The sequence below is a fragment of the Orcinus orca genome, chromosome 6 (assembly GCF_937001465.1).
Source record: "Orcinus orca chromosome 6, mOrcOrc1.1, whole genome shotgun sequence".
Classification (NCBI taxonomy): domain Eukaryota; kingdom Metazoa; phylum Chordata; class Mammalia; order Artiodactyla; family Delphinidae; genus Orcinus; species Orcinus orca.
The window spans coordinates 110,800,417-110,823,153 of NC_064564.1; the positions used below are offsets into that span (position 1 = coordinate 110,800,417).

Here is a 22,737-nt window from a genome sequence, read left to right on the forward strand (position 1 = left end):
AGATGGGTAGCATTTCCCTCAAGGACAGACTGAGTGGCATAGAGCAGAGGATTAAAATGGTCTGTCCCCACGTGCAGCTTGTGTGAGGAGTACTGTATCACATCAAAAAGTAAACCTGGGGGCTTCCCTGGTGGAGCAGTGGTTAAGAATCTGCCTGCCAATGCAGGGGACACGGGTTCGAGTCCTGGTCTGGGAAGATCCCACATGCCGTGGAGCAACTAAGCCCGTGAGCCACAACTACTGAGCCTGCGCATCTGGAGCCTGTGCTCCACAATGGGAGAGGCCGTGACAGTGAGAGGCCCGCGCACCACGATGAAGAGTGGCCCCCGCTCGCCGCAACTGGAGAAAGCCCTTGCACAGAAACGAAGACCCAACACAGCCAAAAATAAATAAATTAAAAAAAAAAAAAGTCAACCTAAAACGTTGGGTGAGAGATGGGGAGCGGTTTGAGTGAGAACTGAAGTTGCTGCACGTGCTGCTTAGGCTGCTCCCTAGAGTGAATGCACTGCCATTTGGATGGGGTGCGTTTGTGCCTGAGTTTCTGTCCTTTCTGCCTGTGACTGGAGATGGGCATGATGTAGGATATGCTGCTTGACAACCAGTAAGATATGATATATCCGGATGGGCAGTAACACACTACTTCATTCATTTCTCTTTTTAATATGGTGAAGAGAAAAGGCTTTTAAAAAAGAAAAAAGCTCCTTTCCACAGAAAAGCCATATGTGATCACTGTAAAAATCCCAGGAAAAAAAGAAAAAAAATCACTTGTAACTTTACCACCCATTGATAACTATTGTTAGCATTTTGATATATTTCCTTGGAGGAATTTTTAAATATATATATATTTATGTATACATATGTTGGCATATATGTGCTTATGTACATGTACTCATATTTGCATAGTTGCAAATCATACTGTGAATGTTATTTTTTCTATTTTTTTTACACCTTTATTGGAGTATAATTGCTTTACAATGGTGTGTTAGTTTCTGCTTTATAACAAAGTGAATCAGTTACACATATACATATGTTCCCATATTTCTTCCCTCTTGCGTCTCCCTCCCTCCCACCCTCCCTATCCCACCCCTCTAGGTGGTCACAAAGCACCGTATTTTTTCTATTTTAACATATTGATACATTCCCATTTCAATAAAAATTTTGAGAGGGCTTCCTCTCAAAGGTTTTATAACATTTCTATATATGGCTGTACCATAGTATACTTAAAACACACTGCTGATCACTGGATTATTCAGTTAACAATTTGTTATTAAAAGAAATGCTGAGACTAAAAAAAAAAAAAAAGTCTGGTGGAAAACTGATGTAATTTTGGGTCTTGCAAATCAAAGTCTGAGTCTCTTATCCCCTGACTTTCCCAGAAACAAACAGCAGACAGTAAAACTGGGACACTGGGCCCTACTCCCCAGTCAGGAGGCAGGCCGCTACAATGGCACCGCAGAGCTTGGGAATGCCGAGCCTCGGCTCTGCGCTCTCATGTACCACTCACTCAGAGTGGACGGGTGGTTTTTTGTGGAATCAGCAGTGCTGCTGGGTAAATGCCACACACAGACACTTACCACTTAGAAGAACTTGCCACAGGGGGCAAGTGGAATCTCTGCTCTGACTGACACAGGATGGACGAGCAGAGGAGACCATCCATCAGTGTCAGGAAAGATCTGAAGCACCCGGCTAGTCAGTTGAAATAAAATAAATTATTTACTGATCTCAGAATCCAGCTGCTCACTTGAATGCTCATAAAGAATGTTTGCTGCCCTGAACTTCGCAGTAGATGCTGTTTCAGAAAGAAAGAATTTCTGGACTACTGTGTGCAGCCTTTTGTTGTTGTTGTGAGAATGAAAAGGGTGTTATCATCTGCTTTCCAAGAAGGAAGTAAGGGTCTTAATACATACCTGAGCTCATCTACATGCGAATAGGAAATGAACTTATTTATTCACTGCATGATATAGTACTCGTGGGCACAGTTTATCCGATTGTCACAAAATTACTTAGGATTAATTAATGAAGTTTTTGCTTATAACGGTAAAGACTGAATTTAGATTCATAACAGAAACAAATGTTCTGACAACATCTAATATTTTAGAAGTTCCTCAGTTGTGACTTTCCACCAGAGGGTGCTATGTGTGCCACTGGAAGCATTCAGAGGTGACTGGGACCAGCTTCCAGTCACCTCACTTCTGAGATCCAATGCTCTAGGCAGAGACACTTGCATTACTATCATCATCTATTTCTACCTGACAAGTCTCCACCGTGACTTTGCCAATAGAGCCACTACTTAATTTGAGTGACCTGGTTAAATACTTTTAAGATGGTGGACTAGTGCTCGCTTTGGCAGCACATATACTAAAACTGGAACGATACAGAGAAGATTAGCATGGCCCCTGTGCAAGGATGACATGCAAATTCGTGAAGCGTTCCATATTTTTATACCCTGAGAAAACCATAATTCAAAAAGAGTCATGTACCACAATGTTCATTGCAGCTCTATCTACAATAGCCAGGACATGGAAGCAACCTAAGTGTCCATCGAAAGATGAATAGATAAAGAAGATGTGGCACATATATACAATGGAATATTACTCAGCCATTAAAAGAAACGAAATTGAGTTATTTGTAGTGAGGTGGATGGACCCAGAGTCTGTCATACAGAGTGAAGTAAGTCAGAAAGAGAAAAACAAATACCATATACTAACACATATATATGGAATCTAAAAAAAAGGTCATGAAGAACCTAGGGGCAGGACGGGAATAAAGACTCAGACCTACTAGAGGATGGACCTGAGGACACAGGAAGGCGGAAGGGGAAAGGGTAAGCTGGGACGAAGTGAGAGAGTAGCACTGACATATATACACTACCAAACGTAAAACCGATAGCTAGTGGGAAGGAGCCGCATAGCACAGGGAGATCAGCTCAGTGCTTTGTGACCACCTAGAGGGGTGGGATAGGGAGGCTGGGAGGGAGGGAGACACAAGAGGGAAGAGATATGGGGATATATGTATATGTACAGCTGATTCACTTTGTTATACAGCAGAAACTAACACACCATTGTAAAGCCATTATACTCCAATAAAGATGTTAAAAAAAAAAAGATGGTGGACTAGGAGAGAAAGCAATAGGCAAAATAAACATAATAATGACAATGATAACAGCACTAAGATAAGCTACTATGGGCCACCTTCATACACAATCTTGAAAGGTAAACATTATAATTCCCACTTCATAAATGACAAACACTAAGACTGAAAGGGGAAGGGATCTGTCTAAGCTGACACTGCAGGCAAGTGGTAAAGCTGGGATTCAAACCCATTCTTGCCTGCAGAACTTGGGCTCTCTGCACAGACCCTTTTGTGGACTTTTTCCTTTGAATGAATATACAGATCAGAATCTGATGAATTCAAGTTTGGCTTTTTGCCTTTGGAAAAAATGTGGGGAAAGAAGCCTCGCTCTTGGTTATCTTTCCAAGGCACTGCTTTGCACCTTGGGGAACAGCAGGGATTACGCTCACCTGGGAAAATCCTCACCTTGTACCCTGGACCTCTATCTTGACTGCAGTCAGGCTACTTACTGGGCTTCTTAAAACTAGACCCACTCAGAAAAAGCAGACCCTCTGTTACTGGGAAAGAACTGCAGGCAAACACAAATGATGTCTGAGTAGCATTCTTATTTTAGCAACTTTTGCGGTATGCGGGCCTCTCACTGCCGTGGCCTCTCCCGTCGCGGAGCACAGGCTCCGGACGCGCAGGCCCAGCGGCCATGGCTCACGGGCCCAGCCGCTCCGCGGCACGTGGGATCCTCCTGGACCGGGGCACGAACCCACATTCCCTGCATCGGCAGGCGGACTCCCAACCACTGCGCCACCAGGGAAGCCCTAGCAAACTTTTAATTGAACATATACAAAGTGTATAAATCCCAAGAGTTTATATAACTTGACTTTTCCACAAAGTCTACATACTCATGTAATCAGCCCCCAGATCGAGAAACAGAACCTTACCAGTACCCCAGATGCTCCCCCATCCAGTCACTAGAGCCTCTTCACTCTCCAGGATAACCACTATCATTACTTCTACATATTACTTTTGTGTACTTTTGAACGTTATATATATGGAATCATACAACATGTGCTTTCTCCCCCTTTTTTGGGCATCTGGCTTGTTTTTGAGCAGCCTTATTAATTTTACTTCTATGAGAGATACCAGAAAAAGCATCTTTGGAAGAACAATGCTGAAGAACTTTATGTTTTAAGAATTAACATTAAATAAGCAATTTTTACCGCTTTAGAGGTTTTTTTTGTGAGGAGGGAGAAAGAGGTTTACGGAGGGGGAAAAAAGGTAGGTTGTGTGTGTTCCAATTCAGATACTGGGTGCTAATTCATCTATTTAGTCTGTCAGAATCACCATCATCTTACAAGCTCTTGTTTACTGAGCACTTGCTATGTGCCATGCACCTTTCTAAGTACTGCGCGTGTGATAATGACTTTCCATCCCCGTAATTACCCTATCTATGAGACAGAGACAATTATCTTCATCTTACAGAGGAGGAGATTGCGGCTCTGCATCACTTGACTGTGTTGATACAGCTAATGAATGAGCCGGGGTTTGAACCCAGGCTTCTAACTCTTCAGTCTGTCCTCCAAGCTTCCACTCTATTGCCTCTCCACTAACAGCTCACTTACAGTCTACCAACTGCCAGGCCCTGCGCTAAGCTAAGTGGAGTATCTGACTCATTCCCCACAGCAATCCTAAGAGGCTGGCACACTGATATTCCCATTTAAACAGAATGGAATCAAGCCTCAGAAAGATTAAGACACTTGCCTAATACCGCTGGTTGTCGACAGAGCCACAATTTAAACCAGATGTGATTCTGATGCTCATCTATTAATTAGTAAGCTACTGTCAGCATATCTCAAGCTCCTGTCGGTCAAGTTGGGATGAATATTTGAGAGCTTTTTGAGACTTATTACAAATTAGCCACACTAATGCCCACATTAGAAAAGGTTTTATTATGAGACATTTACAAAACATTTGTGAGGAACATAACATTAGTGAGCCTTAGAGTTAGAATTCAAACTTTCTCCCTTTACGCATGAAGCAAACGAAGCCCAGGAAGAGGCAGTGTGGCAGAGGTCTCGGCAGAGCCCAGGAGTAGCTCAGCTCCCTGACTGGGTAAGTCTGGCACCTGTACCCGCTCCCCTGCCCTCCCATCATCCTCTTTCATGCAGCACGTGCATTCCAGTTGGCCAGACCAGGGTTCTGCCCCTGATACCACTACCTACCTGCTGTGTGAGCATGGGCATGAGACTTCACCTCTCTGCACCTCATTTACCTTCTGTGTCAGATGGAGACAGTAAAAATACCTACATTTTAGGTAGGTTAGTAGTGCATGTAAAGCACTGAGCACAGTGCCTAATACACGCACATACCTATAGATGACGGCCATGAGGATGGTGATGATGTTGGCGTATTCATATTCTGCTGACTACTATGACACTTTTTCTACCTCTGTTAGGTTTAAGTCAAAACAGAAATTTAGCACTTACTGGAAACAAATTAACCCCAAATATTAATTGAATTTTAGTTCTAGATTATCTGGTGAGGATCCAAATATAACTTCTGAGATCATTAAAAAGCTTCCCGAATAAAGGCACGAATGAATAAGGAATGGATTCATGGAGTAAGAAAAGGCAAGTAGCAATGTTACAAAGCAGTTCTAAGGATAGGATGTAGGAGAATTACAGAATGAAAATTATGGAACTTCACATAAGTCAATCAGTTTGCAAAGAGTCTCAAGTTAGTTCTATTTCTAATATTCTGCTTCATAAAAAAGAAGACAAGACAGAGCACTCAGGTGGGAAAAAGGAGTTACTTTAAATTTCACTGCTTCAACATCTTCTCTGAAAACAAATTACCGTTAGTCATTCAGGTCACATAAAAGTTGTATGTTGTTTCTTTCCCTATTTCGACATTGACCACTGATAGAAAGTTGACACACTTACCTAACTGTACATCAGTTGTGAATCGGAGTCTGTGAATCATGCTGACTTTGAATGACTTGTAATGGTGGCTGCTCAGCATATCCTGTACTGTAGCTATGTCAATTTGCGAATCCTCCTCAAAAACCCCGTCTGCCCTTGAACCTGGGGAGGAAAAAGCAGTTTAACACATAAAGATACATGAGGCTTGGCAAATGGTGTCTGCTTAAAATGCTTTGGGATAAATTAAAATAATATGGGCTATTTAATTTGGAAAAGAAAAGGCTGAGCGATGACTTAATAATGCCATTCCAGTAAACAAAGAATGGTAACACATTAATCATTGAACAATTAATTCCACAAACACTGCCTGTTCTATGGCAGGCCCTTGGCTGGGCAGCAGCAATACAGAGGGCAGAAAAACTCCTGCTCGCCAGAAGCTCTGTCTCCACAAGAGTAAGTCAAAATCACAAAAGCATGGGTGGTCACACTTCTTGCTTCTTTTTCTATTAATTTTCCTGATCATAAAAGTAGTCCATGCTCCTTGAAGAATCCCTGTTCTTCCCACGATTCGCAAACTGTTTATCAGCTTCCTGTCCTGCGTCCCATAGCCTCCAGTGGTTCAGGTACGAGCCTGCTCGCGCTCAGACGGCTGTAACGGTCTCCTCAATGGCCTTCTGGCCACCAGGATCCCTCAGCAGTCCAGCTACTACAGGACTTTCCGATTTATCTTTCTAAAGGTTTGATCACTCATTCACTCATCAAACGTGTAGTGTGCACTAAGTACTCTGATATTGATAGTGGGGACAAATAAGAAGACTGGAGCTCAAAAATCTTCCCTGGCTTCCCAAGGCCTCCTGAATGAAGCACACTCTTTTCAGTCAAGCAATCGAGGACGTCCACAATCTTGCTGAAACAAAAATTTCCCATTTTATTTGTCATTTCTAACACATACCTTCTCTCAGCTCTTCCCAAACTCCTCAGACTATATATAGGTTCAGGTTTTTCTGCTTCTGGTTCTTTGCTCATGTGGTACCGTTGGCCTAGAACATCCCTCTGTCAAAACTCCACCCAGGCTAGCTCAGATTCCACCTCCTCTTGAACTCCACGGCAGCTGGTTTATACTGGACTTGGAGCCAGGGAGACCTGGGCTCAATTCCTGGCTCTGCCTCTAACTTACTGTGTGATATTGGCCAAGCGACTATTTCTCTCAACCCCAGCATCTGCCATCCACAGAATACCAAAACATATTTAGAGAATCTAGTATGTAATATGCTTAATAAATAGCAGTCATGATTATTTTTATTCTCTTGTCATAGTGGATCACATTTAGGCTTGCACTAGAATTGCTGAGTGGTTGCTGTGTCCTAAATTGGAAACTTCGTGAGGATCAGTAAAGTCTCTTATTCATCTCTACATCTTTACCTGCAAGCAGTACAGGTAACTGGCATGCTCTCACTAAATTTTGCTAAATAAACAAATCAATCAATAATAATAACGATAGCTAGTACAGGTGAGTACTCATACATCAGGCATGGCACTGAGCGCTTCACACATGCATTTAAGTCTCAAGACAACCTGGTAGGTAGGTCCTATAATTTTCGTATTACACAGATGAAGAAGCCGAGGCTCTGAGAGGCAAAGTCACACGCCCAAGGTCACATAAGCAAAGCTAAACTAACTCTCGTCACCCCCCATGCCTGAGTTTGAAATGTGGTCTTCTGAAGGTGTGGCTGCTGGTGGGAGGGAGCATCTGTCTAGAAGAGGCCAACCAGAGCGGGGTGCCCAAGGCCTTGTGATGAGCACACAGAGACGGTTCCACAGGGAGACCACGAGAGAACTCCTTGGCACAGAGTTGGAGGAATGGAAAACTCTAGATTTGGGCATAAAACTGGAAAATTCTCTATGCCTACCAATTACACACTTTCCTTCCCACAGTTATTCCTTACAGGGGAGGCTTTTAAGGCAAAGCTGTTTTCTGATGCCTTCACATTTAACTAATTTAGTAGGAATTGTGCGTTTTATTTCCAAACACTACAACTATTCCCAGCTTGGACCATTCTATCACCTACAAGGATGCTTTCCCCTCGGTAAGGCTGCAGCCTCGGCCTTAACGGGCCAGTCACCGAATGCCTGTGACACAGTCCCACGTGTTGGCCTCTCCGCCCAGGTCACCCTTCTTCCCATTGCACTCCCTCCTGGCCTTTTTCTCCAGGCCTCCTCCCCATCCCTCTGATGAGCTTGGCTCAAGTGACATTCCAAGGAACCCTAAGTCTAGCTCAGCTCCGTCTGTCACTGCACCCTGCATTTCCCTTCAGGTTATTTATCACAGATAGTAATCGTCTGTCTCCACCACTAGACTGTAACCCCAAGAGCAGAGGCAGAGTAACTGCTTTACTAAACACCAGAGCGCAGACCCTGCTAGTGCTACCACGCACAGAATAAAGCAAGAGCTCAATAACAATTTACTGGATGAATACCGAGTGCCGTATCCCTAGGATCAGAGAGGCGTAGTGACTTAACCAACATCACATTGCCAGGACTAGCAAAGTTGCACTCGATGTCTGCAAGGGTCATTTGGTAACCCTGTTTCCTTTCTCTGGAACACCTGTGATTTTGGATACAGATGCTGTCATCATGATCGCTACTGTCTCCAGAGTAATGCCCACATCGCAAGCCAAGAGGCTAGCTAGAAATTAAAGTTTCAAATAGTTATTCACTTTCTCCAAATATACCTTTTACTAAAACAGAGCTGCCAAGATGTGTTTACTTTTACTTTAGAACTTTTTAAACTGAGAATTTTGGAGAAATACTAAAATCCTTTCATGTTTTAAATCATTTAAAGCCATCTTTTCTCAGAAAATGCCATTATGAGATACAACTCAGCTTAAGAACTTCTGTTTTCTTTACCAGTTAGTATTTTCTAAATATTGCAGGTATTTGATTTGGAAAGAGGTAACAGCTCATTATGCTAGAATGCCAATTATTTAAAAAAAACCACACTTAAGAGTTTTACGTTTTATGAGGTTGGATTAAAACTAATTTAAAAATTACTATAACGTGACATAATTCTTTACTGAGCAATTTCAATGCCAGCTGCTAATAAAGCATCTTAGATGCTTTTAGATAAAGTGGTGCATAAATATGACTGGAAATTGATTTAGCTTCTTGCAGAAGCTACTGAAGAATGACATATTTTGTTTAATACACCAGCTAATGTAGTCCTAAAAGCTCAAACAAGTGCCAGTTTTCACTCCTAAATTTGCTGTGCGAGATTAATGAAAACTTTATATTTTGCTGAAATGTTAATAATGGGCAGATGAGATGATAGGATTTTAGTAGAGGTCTTAAAGCTATGGAATAACCAGCAAGGCTTGTCAGTTTCCTCATATTAATTTTGTTCAAGACTTATATAGCTGGAGCTGGCTCAACACATTAATGCTTCTTGCATTGACCTTCTACTCTCTGACAGTGTAAATTCATATCCCATTTAAGGATTTAAGTCCCCTTGATACTTGGGTGAGTTCTGAGCCTTGCCCCGGTTGACAAGGGGTGTGTTTACTTTTACGGTCAAAAGGGCAGCAGCACCGGGGGAGCAGAGAAGGAAGAAACAGTCCTGCACTCACCTCTGATACACGCTGCTCACCCCCAAGCAGGTTATCTGCTGAATGGGAACAACTTCTGGTTTTGGAGTTCCAGTGCCATTTCTCAAAGTAGGCTCAGGAATTCCTCTGCTTGGAGGGGACGTGTCTGTGTGTACAGATCAGTCAGCCATGCAACCTGCAACTACTGTCCCCATGCCTGCAGTGTGCTAGACTGGGAAGGGACATTGATGAAGATAAGGCAGGGTTCCCGACCTTCAGGAGCTTACATATTCACTATAGAACACCAAGAAAACAGGACAAGGCAGAGAGAAGTGCCCAATAAATGATGCATGCAACAGACGCTTCATCTAAAGGCACACATCTGAAGCAGAGCATTACAGCAAAAGCATTTTTTTTTTTTTTTAACCGGGAAAGTTCTGACTTTGCATTTTTACTGTTTGTATCCTTCTGGAAAGGGGTGAACCCAAACACACATGAAAGATGCTTAATACTGCACCACAGTGCATATTAAAAATATTACTGTACTATCAACTTCACATTCCAAAACGACTTCTGTTAAGAGAAGACATTTTTATCTACTCGAAGTAAAAAATAGAACCAGAATGTCTTAAAAATAAACATATTAAAAAAAACCACTCCCCAAACTGTTAATTTAATTGAAATATAACCCTTTGGTATTTTGTTAAATTAGCAATTAAAAAGGTCACAAGCAATTAAATGAAACAAAAGCCACACTGTGTTCATCTACATTAATGCTGAATTGGGTCTCCTCATGAATGACAAGATAAATTGTAATGGTGCCTTCAAAGACTTCACAATGTATTTTGTCAAAGTCGAGAGTGTTAATGTCTCTATGTGCCATGGATTACCATAATGTATTGTGTCAAAACGCTTGAGCTGCAATAACTCAAAGATGTATTGTGATAGATCAAATTTTTTGGGGGGGGCCTAAAAGTGACTTGAACACCAGAGCTCAAACGGACTGACAACAGGCTCTGGAAGGATGACAGAGAGCACGTTCATGATACAGAAAGCGCTGGGGAACAAGCAAAAAATGCAAGAGAGGAAGGAGCGTAGCTGTCTGAAGTAAGGAATCAGGAAAAAAGGAAACAAGGAGTGGCACCTGTCTTAATGGCAACACCAGGCCAGGGAAGAGGGAGCAAAGGGAAACAGAGAGGAGGGGAAGGAGGAGGCTGGCGGGGTGTAAGGGCTGCACTGAAGAAAGAAAGAGGAGGTACTGAGAGAGAGCCGGGATGTGGCCCTAGGGCTTGATAACGCTGGAAGGAACCTGGAACATCGAGTTCAGAGATGTGGATTCAAATCCTAACTCTTGACACCGTGGGTCAAGAGCAGGTCAAAAACCTTGCCCAAGGTTCCACTGTTGGAAAGAGGCGGAGCTGGGACAGATCTATCGGACTCCGGAGTCATGTTCCTTCTCCTGCCCCTCCAGTGTCACCACATTCCTACAAGCAGCAGCAAGGACAGGGACTGTGTGGGTAACTGTAAACTCTAAGTCAGTGGTTCTCAAAGTGCAGCTCAGGACTCCAGGTGTGGGGGGAGGCGGGTCCATAACCTCAGTACTATTTTTATAACAATAACAGTAAGACATGATTTGCCCTTTTCATGTCTAATATCTTACAAGTGCACAAAGTAATAAAAAAAGTTCATTGATATGTTTCTGATTCCACATTGCAACCAACCTTTAGGAAACTATCACTTGAGTTTTGGTATAGCAACAAATATTAATATGCACTATTATCTGAAAAGGCTACTGAAATACTCCCCTTGTTTCCAACAACCTATCTATGTTAGCCAAATTTTCTTCATATACTTCAACCAAAACAATGTATTGTAACAGACTGATTGCAGAAGTAGATATGAAAATCCAGGTGTCTTCTATAAAGCCAACATTACAGAAATTTGCAAAAATAGAAAATACTGCCCACTGGTTCAGGAGATTAGTCAATAACTTATCTTCCTGGTGGAACAAAAATAAATGCTTTTCAGAGAAAGGAAAACAAAAAAACAAAACAAAAAAAACCCCAAACCAAAATAGAGGAGTGCTCTTATCATTAAATTTTTAAAAGAAAGTATTTTTATTTTATTTTAAAAAATTTTAATAAAAATGTTATTTATGTTCACATATAATGGATTTACCATTATTTTTAATGAATTCATAAATATTTAAAAATCTCTCAGTTTTTATTCCTAATAAATAGATATAACTCAATAAACAAAAGCTCTTTGAGGCCCTCAATAAATTTTAAGAGTGTAAAGAGGTCCTAAGACCCAAAAGTTTGAGAACTGCTGCCTTTATTGGTTCTTATGCCATGTTTTCATTGTTCCTGGATGCCCATTTGGACAACCATGATGGGACAGAAAAGTGCAGTTACAGCTCTGTGTCTGTATTACATACCTGAAAACAAACACAAAAACAAACAGAAAACCTGTACACACATTGTTAGAGTGACAGGCTTGTTTGCCACATGATCAGATCAAGGCTAATTACAATTAATATTGTTTAAGAAGCATTTTCATATACTTCGTGATTTCACTGGAACTGAGGGAGATACTTACAGGTACATACGTGACTGTCTTTCAGACAAATGAGCACTGATGATTAAATCAAAGCTCAGATGAACTCACTGTACGCCTCTGGCAGATGTCTTATGTTCATAGACACAAACTACATGGAACATCAGACTTCATTTTATGGTTCAATGAGTCTCACGCCAAGTCTGAAAGGGCTAATCTAGGTATAAGTTAAAGCAACTTCCGTCTTCCATCTCCAAAAAGATCTACGCCAAGTCTAGAACTCAACTGGAAGTTCGAGGGCCTTTGCTACATCCTTACCTCATAGGTACACCCTCTGTAGCAATGATGGCCCTGTTGACCATTCCTCCCAAGTCTGCAAACAGTCACCCAGCACCAATCGTGTGCCAGAGCTGTGCTAGTGCTTCAGGAACACAGGAGGATGGCAGCAAGTGTTTGCATTTGGCTGGTGTAAAGAGTCTGTGAAGGGGAATAGTAGAAAATAAAATGGTGGGGGGTGGAGGGGGAGAAGTCTTCAGAGATAGGCACTGACCATCTCAGGAGTCAGCATACAGTAAAATACTGCTGTGCAAACAGCTGAATGAAGAGTAAACAAAATACCTTCTGCCCCATTCTATCTTGCAGCCTTATTGCTACTCCCCACATAGAACAATGCCTTTTTCAGCTAAACTGGATTTTGTTCAGATTATACCATCTGGCCAGAATGTCCTTTCCACTCTTTAAAATTAATACACTTCAAGGTCTAGTCCAAATGAAATCTTTCCTGATCCCTTTCCTGAAACCCTGTCTCCCTTTGTTGAAGGCTCTCATGATAAGTCTCTTACACGATAAGCATCTGTACTCCCCTTCTGGACCATGGGCTCCTTGGAGGCAAGAACATTCCATCCTACAGAGCACACAGTAGATGTTCAATAAATGCTGTTGGCAGCCTGAATGAGGTTGATGCCACACAGGTTAGCCATAACAGTACCTGAGTTTGTACACCATCCCTTCTATTTACCTTGGTTATTAGAACCTAACACACCATTCCTAGTTTTCAATTCAGATGCCCTACCAGACAGGGATCCTGCCTCAACAACAACTCCAAGAGCAATTAACATTTACTGAATGCTTACTATATATGCCAGACATTATGCTCAGCACTTTAAATATATTATCTCATTTAAATTTCTCACTGCTCTTTTAAGTTGGATAATATTATCTTCTTTCTACAGGTGAGAAAAATAAGGCTCAGAATGTCATCCTGCTAGTATAGCCATACAACTAATACAAGCTGGAGTTAGGAAAGGAACCCAGGTCTAATTCCAAAACTGTGCCCTTAACCACCACATAACCCCTTGGGTAAAATGCTCCTTGGATGGGCTGGGAATGTACAAATCCATGGGCCATAGCAGTATCTAAGGAGAACACAATCACACCTGCCTTTGCCAGAACAAACAATCAGGGATAAAACCTAACTCCCTTTACTCCTTCTGTAAGACTCAAAGCTAGACGTGTGAGTGAGTCATGGAGGAAAAACTCTCCTTTAGCTTTCTACATCCATCACTTTTTTTTTTTTTCCAAAGGCCGTTTAAATCCCCAAAGACTCATAAGCCCCAAACTTCTCTTCTATTAAACACTTCTCTTTGGCTACTAGTCATTTTTGCTGGTCTCTAAAAAATAATCCATAGGTGATATACTATAATGTACACACGCGCGCTTGCTTGCCCCTCTGCGGTAATCTCTTCAAAGCCGTCAGGGTCGTACTGTAGGATACACCCTTCACTGAATTTGCCATGCTACAGCCAGGGTAGGGATCCTTGCTGTCAGTGCCTAACTGATTAAACTCTTGGAGTCAGAGCCTTTCCACAGGGAGATTTCAGACTCTCAATAAATCAGGATAATCTTGTTTTATGAGGTGATCAGAAAGAAACGATTTCTGGTTTGTAGAATTTCTAAAGAGAGCGGATCATGGAGGTGGGAAGGTGGGGGTGGGGGAGGTGTCGGCGCTTCATTCAAGCTCCTGCCTGTCCCCCAGTCTCATCTTCCAGCACTCTCTCCCTTGCTCATTTCATTCCACTCCATTCATTCATTCCCAAATATACCTAGCTCTTTCTCAAGACCTTTGGACAAGTAGTCCCTTGGCCTGGAACATTCCTCTTATTCATTAGCAGAATAACTCCTTTTTATTCTTCCTCAAGGAAGCTTTCTTCTCCCATTCTCACCAGCTCCAGGCCCCTGCTATATACTTTTATACCCTTCACAGCGCTCATCACAACTGTGAGCTCCATGATGCAGGGGCTGTGTATCCTCTACTGCGCCAGCACAGCGACTGGCCCAGAGGAGGGGCCGTCAATATTTGGGGGATGAATGAACAAATATGTGTCTAGGGTGAAGCCTGTACAGGATGAAGCAAGACCATTCAAGCGTCTGAACCACTGGCTCATTACAGGTTTGCCTGGAAGTTAGGTTGATGTCAGAATTCCCATCACTTCCTTTTCCTCCATTGTGTCTTTGCCCCTGTTCAAAACACAGGAAAAGTAACGGAGTCTTCTTAAGAACCTGGGCATTTTGGACAATTTACATGACAAAATATCTAAGAACTGCAACATCTGATCAACACCAAGGCATCTCTCTCTCTGACTCCAGAGTCAGAGAATGAGGGCACACATGCTGGAAGAACCCCTCTTCCCATCAGGGGAGTCACTGCAGAAATGTCACCCGATGCATTACCAAACCATTAGTCAGGGGCTACAGGGCGGATTCTAGGGCCAGGAGCCTACCAGAGGGATGCAAATCCCTGTGCCCCCACTTAGAGCCCATACAGGGTTTGTGGCTCGTCAAACATGTTTCCTTACTGCTCTAATGTACCAGTGTATCGCTTAATGAAAGTTCTTAATTGTAATTCAATTAATTACATACACAGAGTCCCCAATTACATTTTCCAATCAGACACTGGCTGTGGTACAGGTCTAAATGCACTTAACCAATTTTAATATATTAAGACCAATTTCCCTTGAATACTAATTACTACCTAATGATAAAATGAAAAGGGGGGAACTTTCAAGAAAGGGGGAGAGTGAAAAATGCAATTCATGTGGAATTTCTCAGCCCACATAGCACAATGCACTCACTACTGAAGAAGGAGGTGTGGACAGGGCACAAATTTGCTTCCAGTTCAGATCAGCACTGTTTTTTGTCCTAGGTATCACCTACCCTTGGTGCAGGCTGTTGCCCAAAGGGACCTGTGGGAAGTCTAAGCGTCTAGAGGGAAAAGGCCAACACACACAAGCGCAGACTAGCCGTGGGGTCTGCGCACAGACACTCGCTTTGTGTCTTGGGCACACAAAGCCTGGGAATGGCCAGCTCTTGCATGGGGCATTGCACTTTACCACGTGCATTTAAGGCACACAATCTCAACTTAATCCTCATAACAGCCGTACAGGGTAGGGGTTCCTTCCTATAGGGTAGCCCTACAGATGGGGAAATGAAGCTCAGAGAAGGACTTGCCTAAGGTCACACCGTGGCTTCAAACATCCTGCCTTTCCCCTACAACACACTGCCAACCAGCCCGCATCAACCAGACAGCAAGAGGCGGAGACACATTGGTATTCTGGCATCGGGGATAATGTTTCTGTTCCATTTAAATTCTGTTAGCATGCAGCAAGCAGGGAGCTATTATCCAATATCTACTTGAAAAAACTCTCACCCATACAGAAAATTCCTTACAGTGAACACGTTTCCCCCCACCAGAGCCAGACACGTAACTGGCTTTCAGCAGTAATTCAACCTAAAATATGTACCATGAACACCACAAGTCATTTCCATTTGTAAACAGAGTTTATTTGCAGGATCACATTTTTTTTGCTTTTGAAGACTGCTGTTGTGGTACAATAAAAGAGGCTTAAAGCCCTGATACTTAAGTCACATGATAGAAATTCGAGAGATTAGTAATTTGTAACTGAAGAAGGCAAACCCTCCAGAAGCCAAGTAGAACCACTAGGGAGTCTCCAGGGTTGGCAAAAAGAGCACACACGGGAGGAGGGACTGGCCCACTAAGAATAAGCACCACGAAGAGGAGATGGAAACACACCAGGAGAAGCAGTCATTCACTGTCTACAGTTGCTTTTTTATTTAGTGAATTGGAGGCGGGTGGGGGGGGGAATTCCAAGTACCACCACGAAGAAACCCTTATACCTGAAGACGCTCACCCAAAGCCCAAGTTCCTTTTAAACGGTATCACACACTTGCCCCTCGGTGCCCTAGTGAGCAGCCTGGTGATGCCAGGGACTCAGGAGGCTCCCTCCCTCCCAGGGAATGAACCACACCTGGCCACAGGCACTGGGATGCAGGGGGAACTCAGACCCAGGCCCTGCCCTTGGTGGATGGGGGTGTGTGGTCACAGTCCAGTGTGGGAGTGGGCGAATCCATTCAGTGGAATCAGTGATCAGAGAGGGGTAAGGAGAGGGACTCTACCAGAGCCCAGGGAATGGCAGCCAGGTGGTCTGGGGAGGCTTCTAGGAGGAGCGGCCTCTTCTCCTGGGTCTTCAAGGAGAAACTAAAGGAGGCGAAAGAGGCCACAAACTGAGACCCAGAGATATGCTCCCCTGCCACAGTCCAGCTGTCTGGGTGACTGCCCACCTCGAGTTGAAGCTCTTCCTTAGTATAGCCTTAAATTAAGGAAACTTCATGAAGGTACTGAAATAATGGAAGGCCTCCTTGAAAAGGAAAGAGATCAAAGGAGATTAAACTGATGTTTAAAGAACTGAATCCCCTTTCTATAGCAACTTCTATTTAGGAAACAAAATAATTAGATTCAGCTCTTTCACTAGACTTAATGGACAGAAGACACATTCTTCTAGGCCCCCTAATTATTATTCACGGGATGATGAGCAAATCACCACCTTAAAGGCTCAGTTTCTTCTTCTATAAAATAAAGATGATGACCACTCTAGCCTAATAACAACAGCACCTCTATCCCATTTAATCCTCACAACAACCTTGTGAAATAGATTCAACCACTTCCATTTACACAGGAAACAGGCTCAGAGAGGTGACATGATTTGTCCTATGTCAGAGGCTGCAGTGTCCACCCAAGGTCTGCCTCATTCTAAAGACTGTGCTTTAAGCACTATGCTGAACTACTATGTAGGCACACTTGTGACTGATAAAACAGGGAAGACACAGCGTCTGACACTTTGTGGCACTCCATAAAGCGGGTTCAATTTCAGGTCTATTTTAGCTCTGATGATGGGAAATTCCCAAGTTTCTCTCTGAAACCTATGGAATCGATAGGTTGGTTCATGCTGCATCTTTCTTCTAAGGCTCTGGCTTAGAAGGCTTCTAAGGCTACCCACATATGATCAGTGGGTAAAGGAAAAGGTCACTGGCAACATTTGGCAGAAAACGAAATTGAGGTTCAATCTGGTGCCAGGATTTATATAGACACTTGGACAAGAATGGAAGTCGTATAATGTTACATCCTCTCCATAATGTACTCAGGCTTCCTTCTGGTCTGATTCCAGCTTCTAGCAGACAGTTGGCTAAAGGATGTAGGAGATTATCAGACTAGAGCCCAAACTGGAAAGCCCAAGGACTTTGGCTTGTCGTTTTCTTACTTAGGCCAAGATCCAAGCACAAATGCTACCTCTCAGTCCCTAGGCAGAAACTCTTATCATATTAGCTTCATTCGCAAGCTTCTCTCTCATAGTGTACAAAGACAACTGTCATCACCCTTCTTAGGACTGAAAATTTAGGTTGTTTTATCAACAAGCTCAGGGTGGGCTTCAGGGTCAGATAGCTGACTTAGAATTCTGGTCCTATCACTTACCGATTAGCTAACTCCGGCCAAATCACAACCTCTCGCCACAATTAGAATAGTATCTTGTAAGGTGGTTGTGAAAATTACACAAGAGAGCAAAATGTCTAGCGTGATGCCTTACAATAGAAGGCCTGAATAATTAAAAAAACATCCTTTGATGCGGTTAGTATAAAAAGCCATGCCCTGTCCCCCTGTGGAAAAAAAACTGAAGGGCTTATATCTACTCTTATGGCAGTCTTCTCGATCAAATGTTTTTACTTATAGGTACACCTCTTCTGGGACACCAAAGCACATTTGCTGGAAAGTACCCTGCCTCTAAGTTCTCTGGTCCTGTGACACAGACTTATACATCTGCTCTGGCCCCCACGCTCCTTTCCCCTCCATTCTGCATCACTCCCTTCCCCACCACACACCTCCTTGTGGGCCCTGACCGTTCTATGATTCCAGACCTCCACATCCATGCCTCATCTGCTCTGTGAGCCACAGGATGCTGCTCTTCTGTTATTTATTAATTACAGTTAATATTTATTGAGTGTTTATTATGTGCCAGGCACTCTTCTAAGAGCCTTATGAATCCTCCTATCAGCCTTATGAAAGTAAATTAACTACCTAAGAGAGGTTAAGTAAATTGTCCAAGGTCACACAGCCAGTAAGCGGCAGGGCCAAAATGTGAACTGAGGCAGTCTGGCTTGATTGCATATTCTCTTAAACACTGCATAATAGATGCTCATAATTTAGTTCCCTTCTAAAATGGCTTTAAGGATAGCAAGCCTGTGCTGATCAAAGACAGCAACAGAAGTGAAGAAAATTCTGTTTTTGAAATATTTTTCTTTGTCTCAATCTAACTTCTTAATAGGTAGCTACTGGGGAACAATATGAGTTCTTGATTGAAATTTCTATTTACAAAAATTTAAAAAATCTTTTCTATAAAAAGAATAAATTGTTTTTATAATTTACTTCCACTTTACAAAGAGTTTCAACAGTCTATTGATTCCAAACCATGGACTGCCTGGCACACTTTGTAAATGCTGGTACGGTCTTCTTTCACTAACAAAGTGATTTTGACTCAAAGGCAAGCATTGAAAGTATCTTGCAAATCCTTTAAGATGGGGATGCTGAGGCTGACAGAGGTCATACAACTTAATTAAGACTATGCTTCTACTATGCTCGTAGAAGTGGAGTGACAACAAGAGCTCAGATTTCAAATCTTTATCCACCAATCCTCATAGCTTCTCTTTCCAAGAACCTTCCCTTAAAAGAAAAAAAAAAAATGAAACTAAACAAACCTAGGACACATCTAATTTGGAATCACAGTATACTGTGAAATACTATGCAGCAGTTAAAAAAGAAAGAGGTAAATCTATATACGGAATAATATATGGATTGATGTAGAATATGGAGTACTCTCTACGTCACATACTGTTATAATGATAAAAGAAAAATGTAGAACACTGATGACAGTTTGCTACCATTTTGTTTTTAAAAGGAGGGAAGGGCTTCCCTGGTGGCACAGTGGTTAAGAATCCGCCTGCCAATGCAGGGGACAAGGGTTCAAGCCCTGGTCCGGGAAGTTTCCACATGCCGTGGAGCAATGAAGCCCGTGCACCACAACTACTGAGCCTGAGCTCTAGAGCCCGCGAGCCACAACTACGGAAGCCCGCGTGCCTAGAGCCCATGCTCTGCAACAAGAGAAGCCAACGCATTGAGAAGCCCAGGCACTGCAACGAAGAGTAGCCCCCGCTCGCCGCAACTAGAGAAAGCACACACGCAGCAAGGAAGACCCAACGCAGCCAAAAATAAATAAAATTAATTAATTAATTAATTAAAAAAAATAAAAGGAGGGAAATACGTGTGTGTATATATATGTCTTTGTGTGGGTACATTCATATACATATACAGAATATGCCTGCATGTGCTTAGATGATCCCTGGAAAGACACCAAAATCACTGGGAACAACTGTTGTCTCCGGGAGAGGAATTAGGGGAGAGATGAGAGGCTAAAAGTTTTCACTTTAGATACTTTGTTATCTGAAATTTTTTTGCATGTGTAAGTGTTATATATCCAAAATATATACCAAGATCCTAACAAATAACATTTTATCTTATTCGTATAACATGGAGTCAACATGAAACATTTTGAAACAGAATCCACTAGAGTTACTATACGCAGGACAAGGCCCGTAGTGGGTGATGAGAGAATATTTGCTAAATTAATGAATGTCAACCTGGTATGGGATACCCTCAAAGACTTGACAATCTAGTGTGAGAGACAGACATCAATCAATCATTGGGAAAAATAAATAATTATAAACAGAAATACATGCAATGAAAAAAAAGTAGTATGCTCTATGATGGAATATAACAGGGGACCCAAATGAGGAACGGGTCAGGTTTAGGCAATGAGGGGACAGGGAGATCACAGGTGGCCTCTATCGAGGTGACATTTAAACTGAGAAGAAGGATAAAAAAGTTAACCAGAGTAGGGGAAAGTGTTCCACACAGAAGAAACTGCCTGCGTAAAAGCCCTGAAGCAGGAATGATGGAGTCGGCTGTTGTGATCACAGTTTTCACATGTCACTCGCCCCTTAAGTCAATAGGAGTGTAGAGGAGAGGAATGGCTAAAATTCATAAGTCTGAAACTCTAAAGAGTGAATGAAAGAAATTAACTGAACTTTTAAAGAAGCTTTCTGCATAGCACTAGGAACTACTACATTGCCTCCAGCCAAGAGTACGAAAATGGCCAGAATTTTCTAAAACCTGATGACTGAACAGTGATACTGACAGGGCCAGTTGCTTTATATACAATATAGCCTTTGCCACAGAAAAGGCCTCATATTTCTAAACTGTTTCCAGGACTGTTCCTAACTTAGGATGATACAGTTTAACAGATAAATATTAATCACAGAGGGCTAAACAGGATGCAGACCGTTTCCCAAAAAGCATGAAATCAATCATTTCACTCTGGGATACAATTCTGGCATGAAGGCTGATGTCTGCCTTGGAAAACAAAGTCACCTCAAATCAGCCTAGGGAGGCCAGACCAGTGAGTATTCCCAAATACAGGACTTTTAAGCATGTTGCAACGGACAAAGCAGGCACGGAGCGAGGAGGCCAACGTACTGTTCTCGCGGACCAGACAGAACTCCCAGGCGCTCTGGCTCTCCAAAGTGCTCTCCAGGTCCACAGCGACATTGGGCTCGCTCTGCTTCTCCAGGCGGTACTGAGGGCCTGGAAGATCAAAGGGGCAGGAGGAGGGGAGGCAGTCTGAAACAGTGAATTTAACATTGGAAAAACACCACACCCCAGTGAAAAGCTGATAAAACATTAGGAAAACACTGAAGTCTGTTTGGGGTCTCCCAATCCAAGAGGGAAGAGTTTGAGTTTTTTTTCCACATGGCTTCACACACTTGTCTGTTCCATTATCAGGTCTATTTTTACTCAGTTCTCCCCAAAACAGGATGAGAGATAGAAAGCTTTTGAGTCAGACTGACTTGGAATCACAATGTGGCTACGATGGTTTCCCAGATATGAGCAGGTACCCTACCCTCTCTGAATCTCTGTTTCCTAATATGTAATGTGCGAATACTTATACCCTGAAGGATTATTGTGAAGATTAGAGATGCTACAGGAAAAATGCTTACGTAGTAATGTACCTGCCTCATAGGAGGCAGTCCTACAAAATTATTTATTAATAATTATTATATGATAATGAATAATCAATTATAAGCAGGAATAAGGTATGTTTAGAACTCGAATATAATGACAGTCCAAAAATGCAAAAAAAATTCTAAAACGTAGATGGGGTTAAAAAATAAATTCCAGGTTTTTGGGTTATGATGACAGAAGGACAAGTGGCTGCTGATTCGTGTTTTTGTTGAAATATTTATGAAAACACAAGAGGCAGAGGTTCAATAATACTGAAAACCAGGAATATCAGTTACCCTGCATCACAAAGGGATTCTGGCAGATCTTAAAACACTGGGGCATTTTATACATTTATTCATGTATTTCTTTGTAAAGCCAAATGACAAATCTTGTTCTTCTCAGATAACACGTAACGGGGTCCAATGATCGGATTCAAAAGACTGCTCCTGTTGTTAATGGTTACTGAAAGATTAGAGGTGTAAGAAACTGGCTTATTATTTTGACTATGAAAGGCCTGTTTGGTCAGACGGCAGAGGTGTGAGAGATCTGATGAAGCATCAGAGGCCTTACAGGGCTTCCAGGTGGAACACGTATTTTTAGATGTGTTCCTCAGCTGTCCTCAACTTGTTGATTATTTACATCCAACACTTCTCCTTCATCAGTCTGAGGCATTTCACTCATCTCAAGTCATTCTCCTCCCCCACATTCTAAGTTCATCTGCAGCATTGTAGAGTTTCAGTTCACTTTCATGGTATATTTGATCCTTCCTCTAATTGGTATTTCATTAGCATTTCTGCCAATTATCAGAGTTCTTACATACATTCAGTCCTTTTTACACTACTTACAGGTTTTAAACCTTCACTAAGTTAACAATGCTCAAGACACATACAACTATTTAAGGTAATACATGCTCAGAAGTCTACACAATTCTTATAAACTCTAATACACTGTATTCAGGTCAAGAAGGTATTGTAGTTCAACATTATACATAGTTCAATTTTTTTTTTTTTTGCGGTACGCGGGCCTCTCACTGTTGTGGCCTCTCCCGTTGAGGAGCACAGGCTCCGGACGCATAGGCTCAGCAGCCATGGCTCACGGGCCCAGCTGCTCCGTGGCATGTGGGATCTTCCCGGACTGGGGCACGAACCCG

General features: G+C 42.4%; 1 protein-coding gene and 1 non-coding gene across 2 annotated transcripts in view; one reads left to right on the plus strand and one right to left on the minus strand.

The window, feature by feature from the left end:
• The window catches only part of MAPKAP1 (MAPK associated protein 1), a 231,336-nt gene that overhangs the window by 39,372 nt on the left and 169,227 nt on the right, over positions 1-22,737 (minus strand). The window contains exons 9-10 of the mRNA XM_049710710.1: positions 21,063-21,170; positions 6,009-6,149 (exon numbers count right to left, since the gene is read on the minus strand). Coding sequence (XP_049566667.1) covers positions 6,009-6,149; positions 21,063-21,170 — 249 coding nt within the window. The remainder of the gene's footprint in view (positions 1-6,008; positions 6,150-21,062; positions 21,171-22,737) is intronic.
• On the plus strand, positions 2,335-2,441 carry LOC117201125 (U6 spliceosomal RNA). The gene has a single exon (XR_004483081.1). It is a non-coding gene; the product is annotated as a U6 spliceosomal RNA (small nuclear RNA).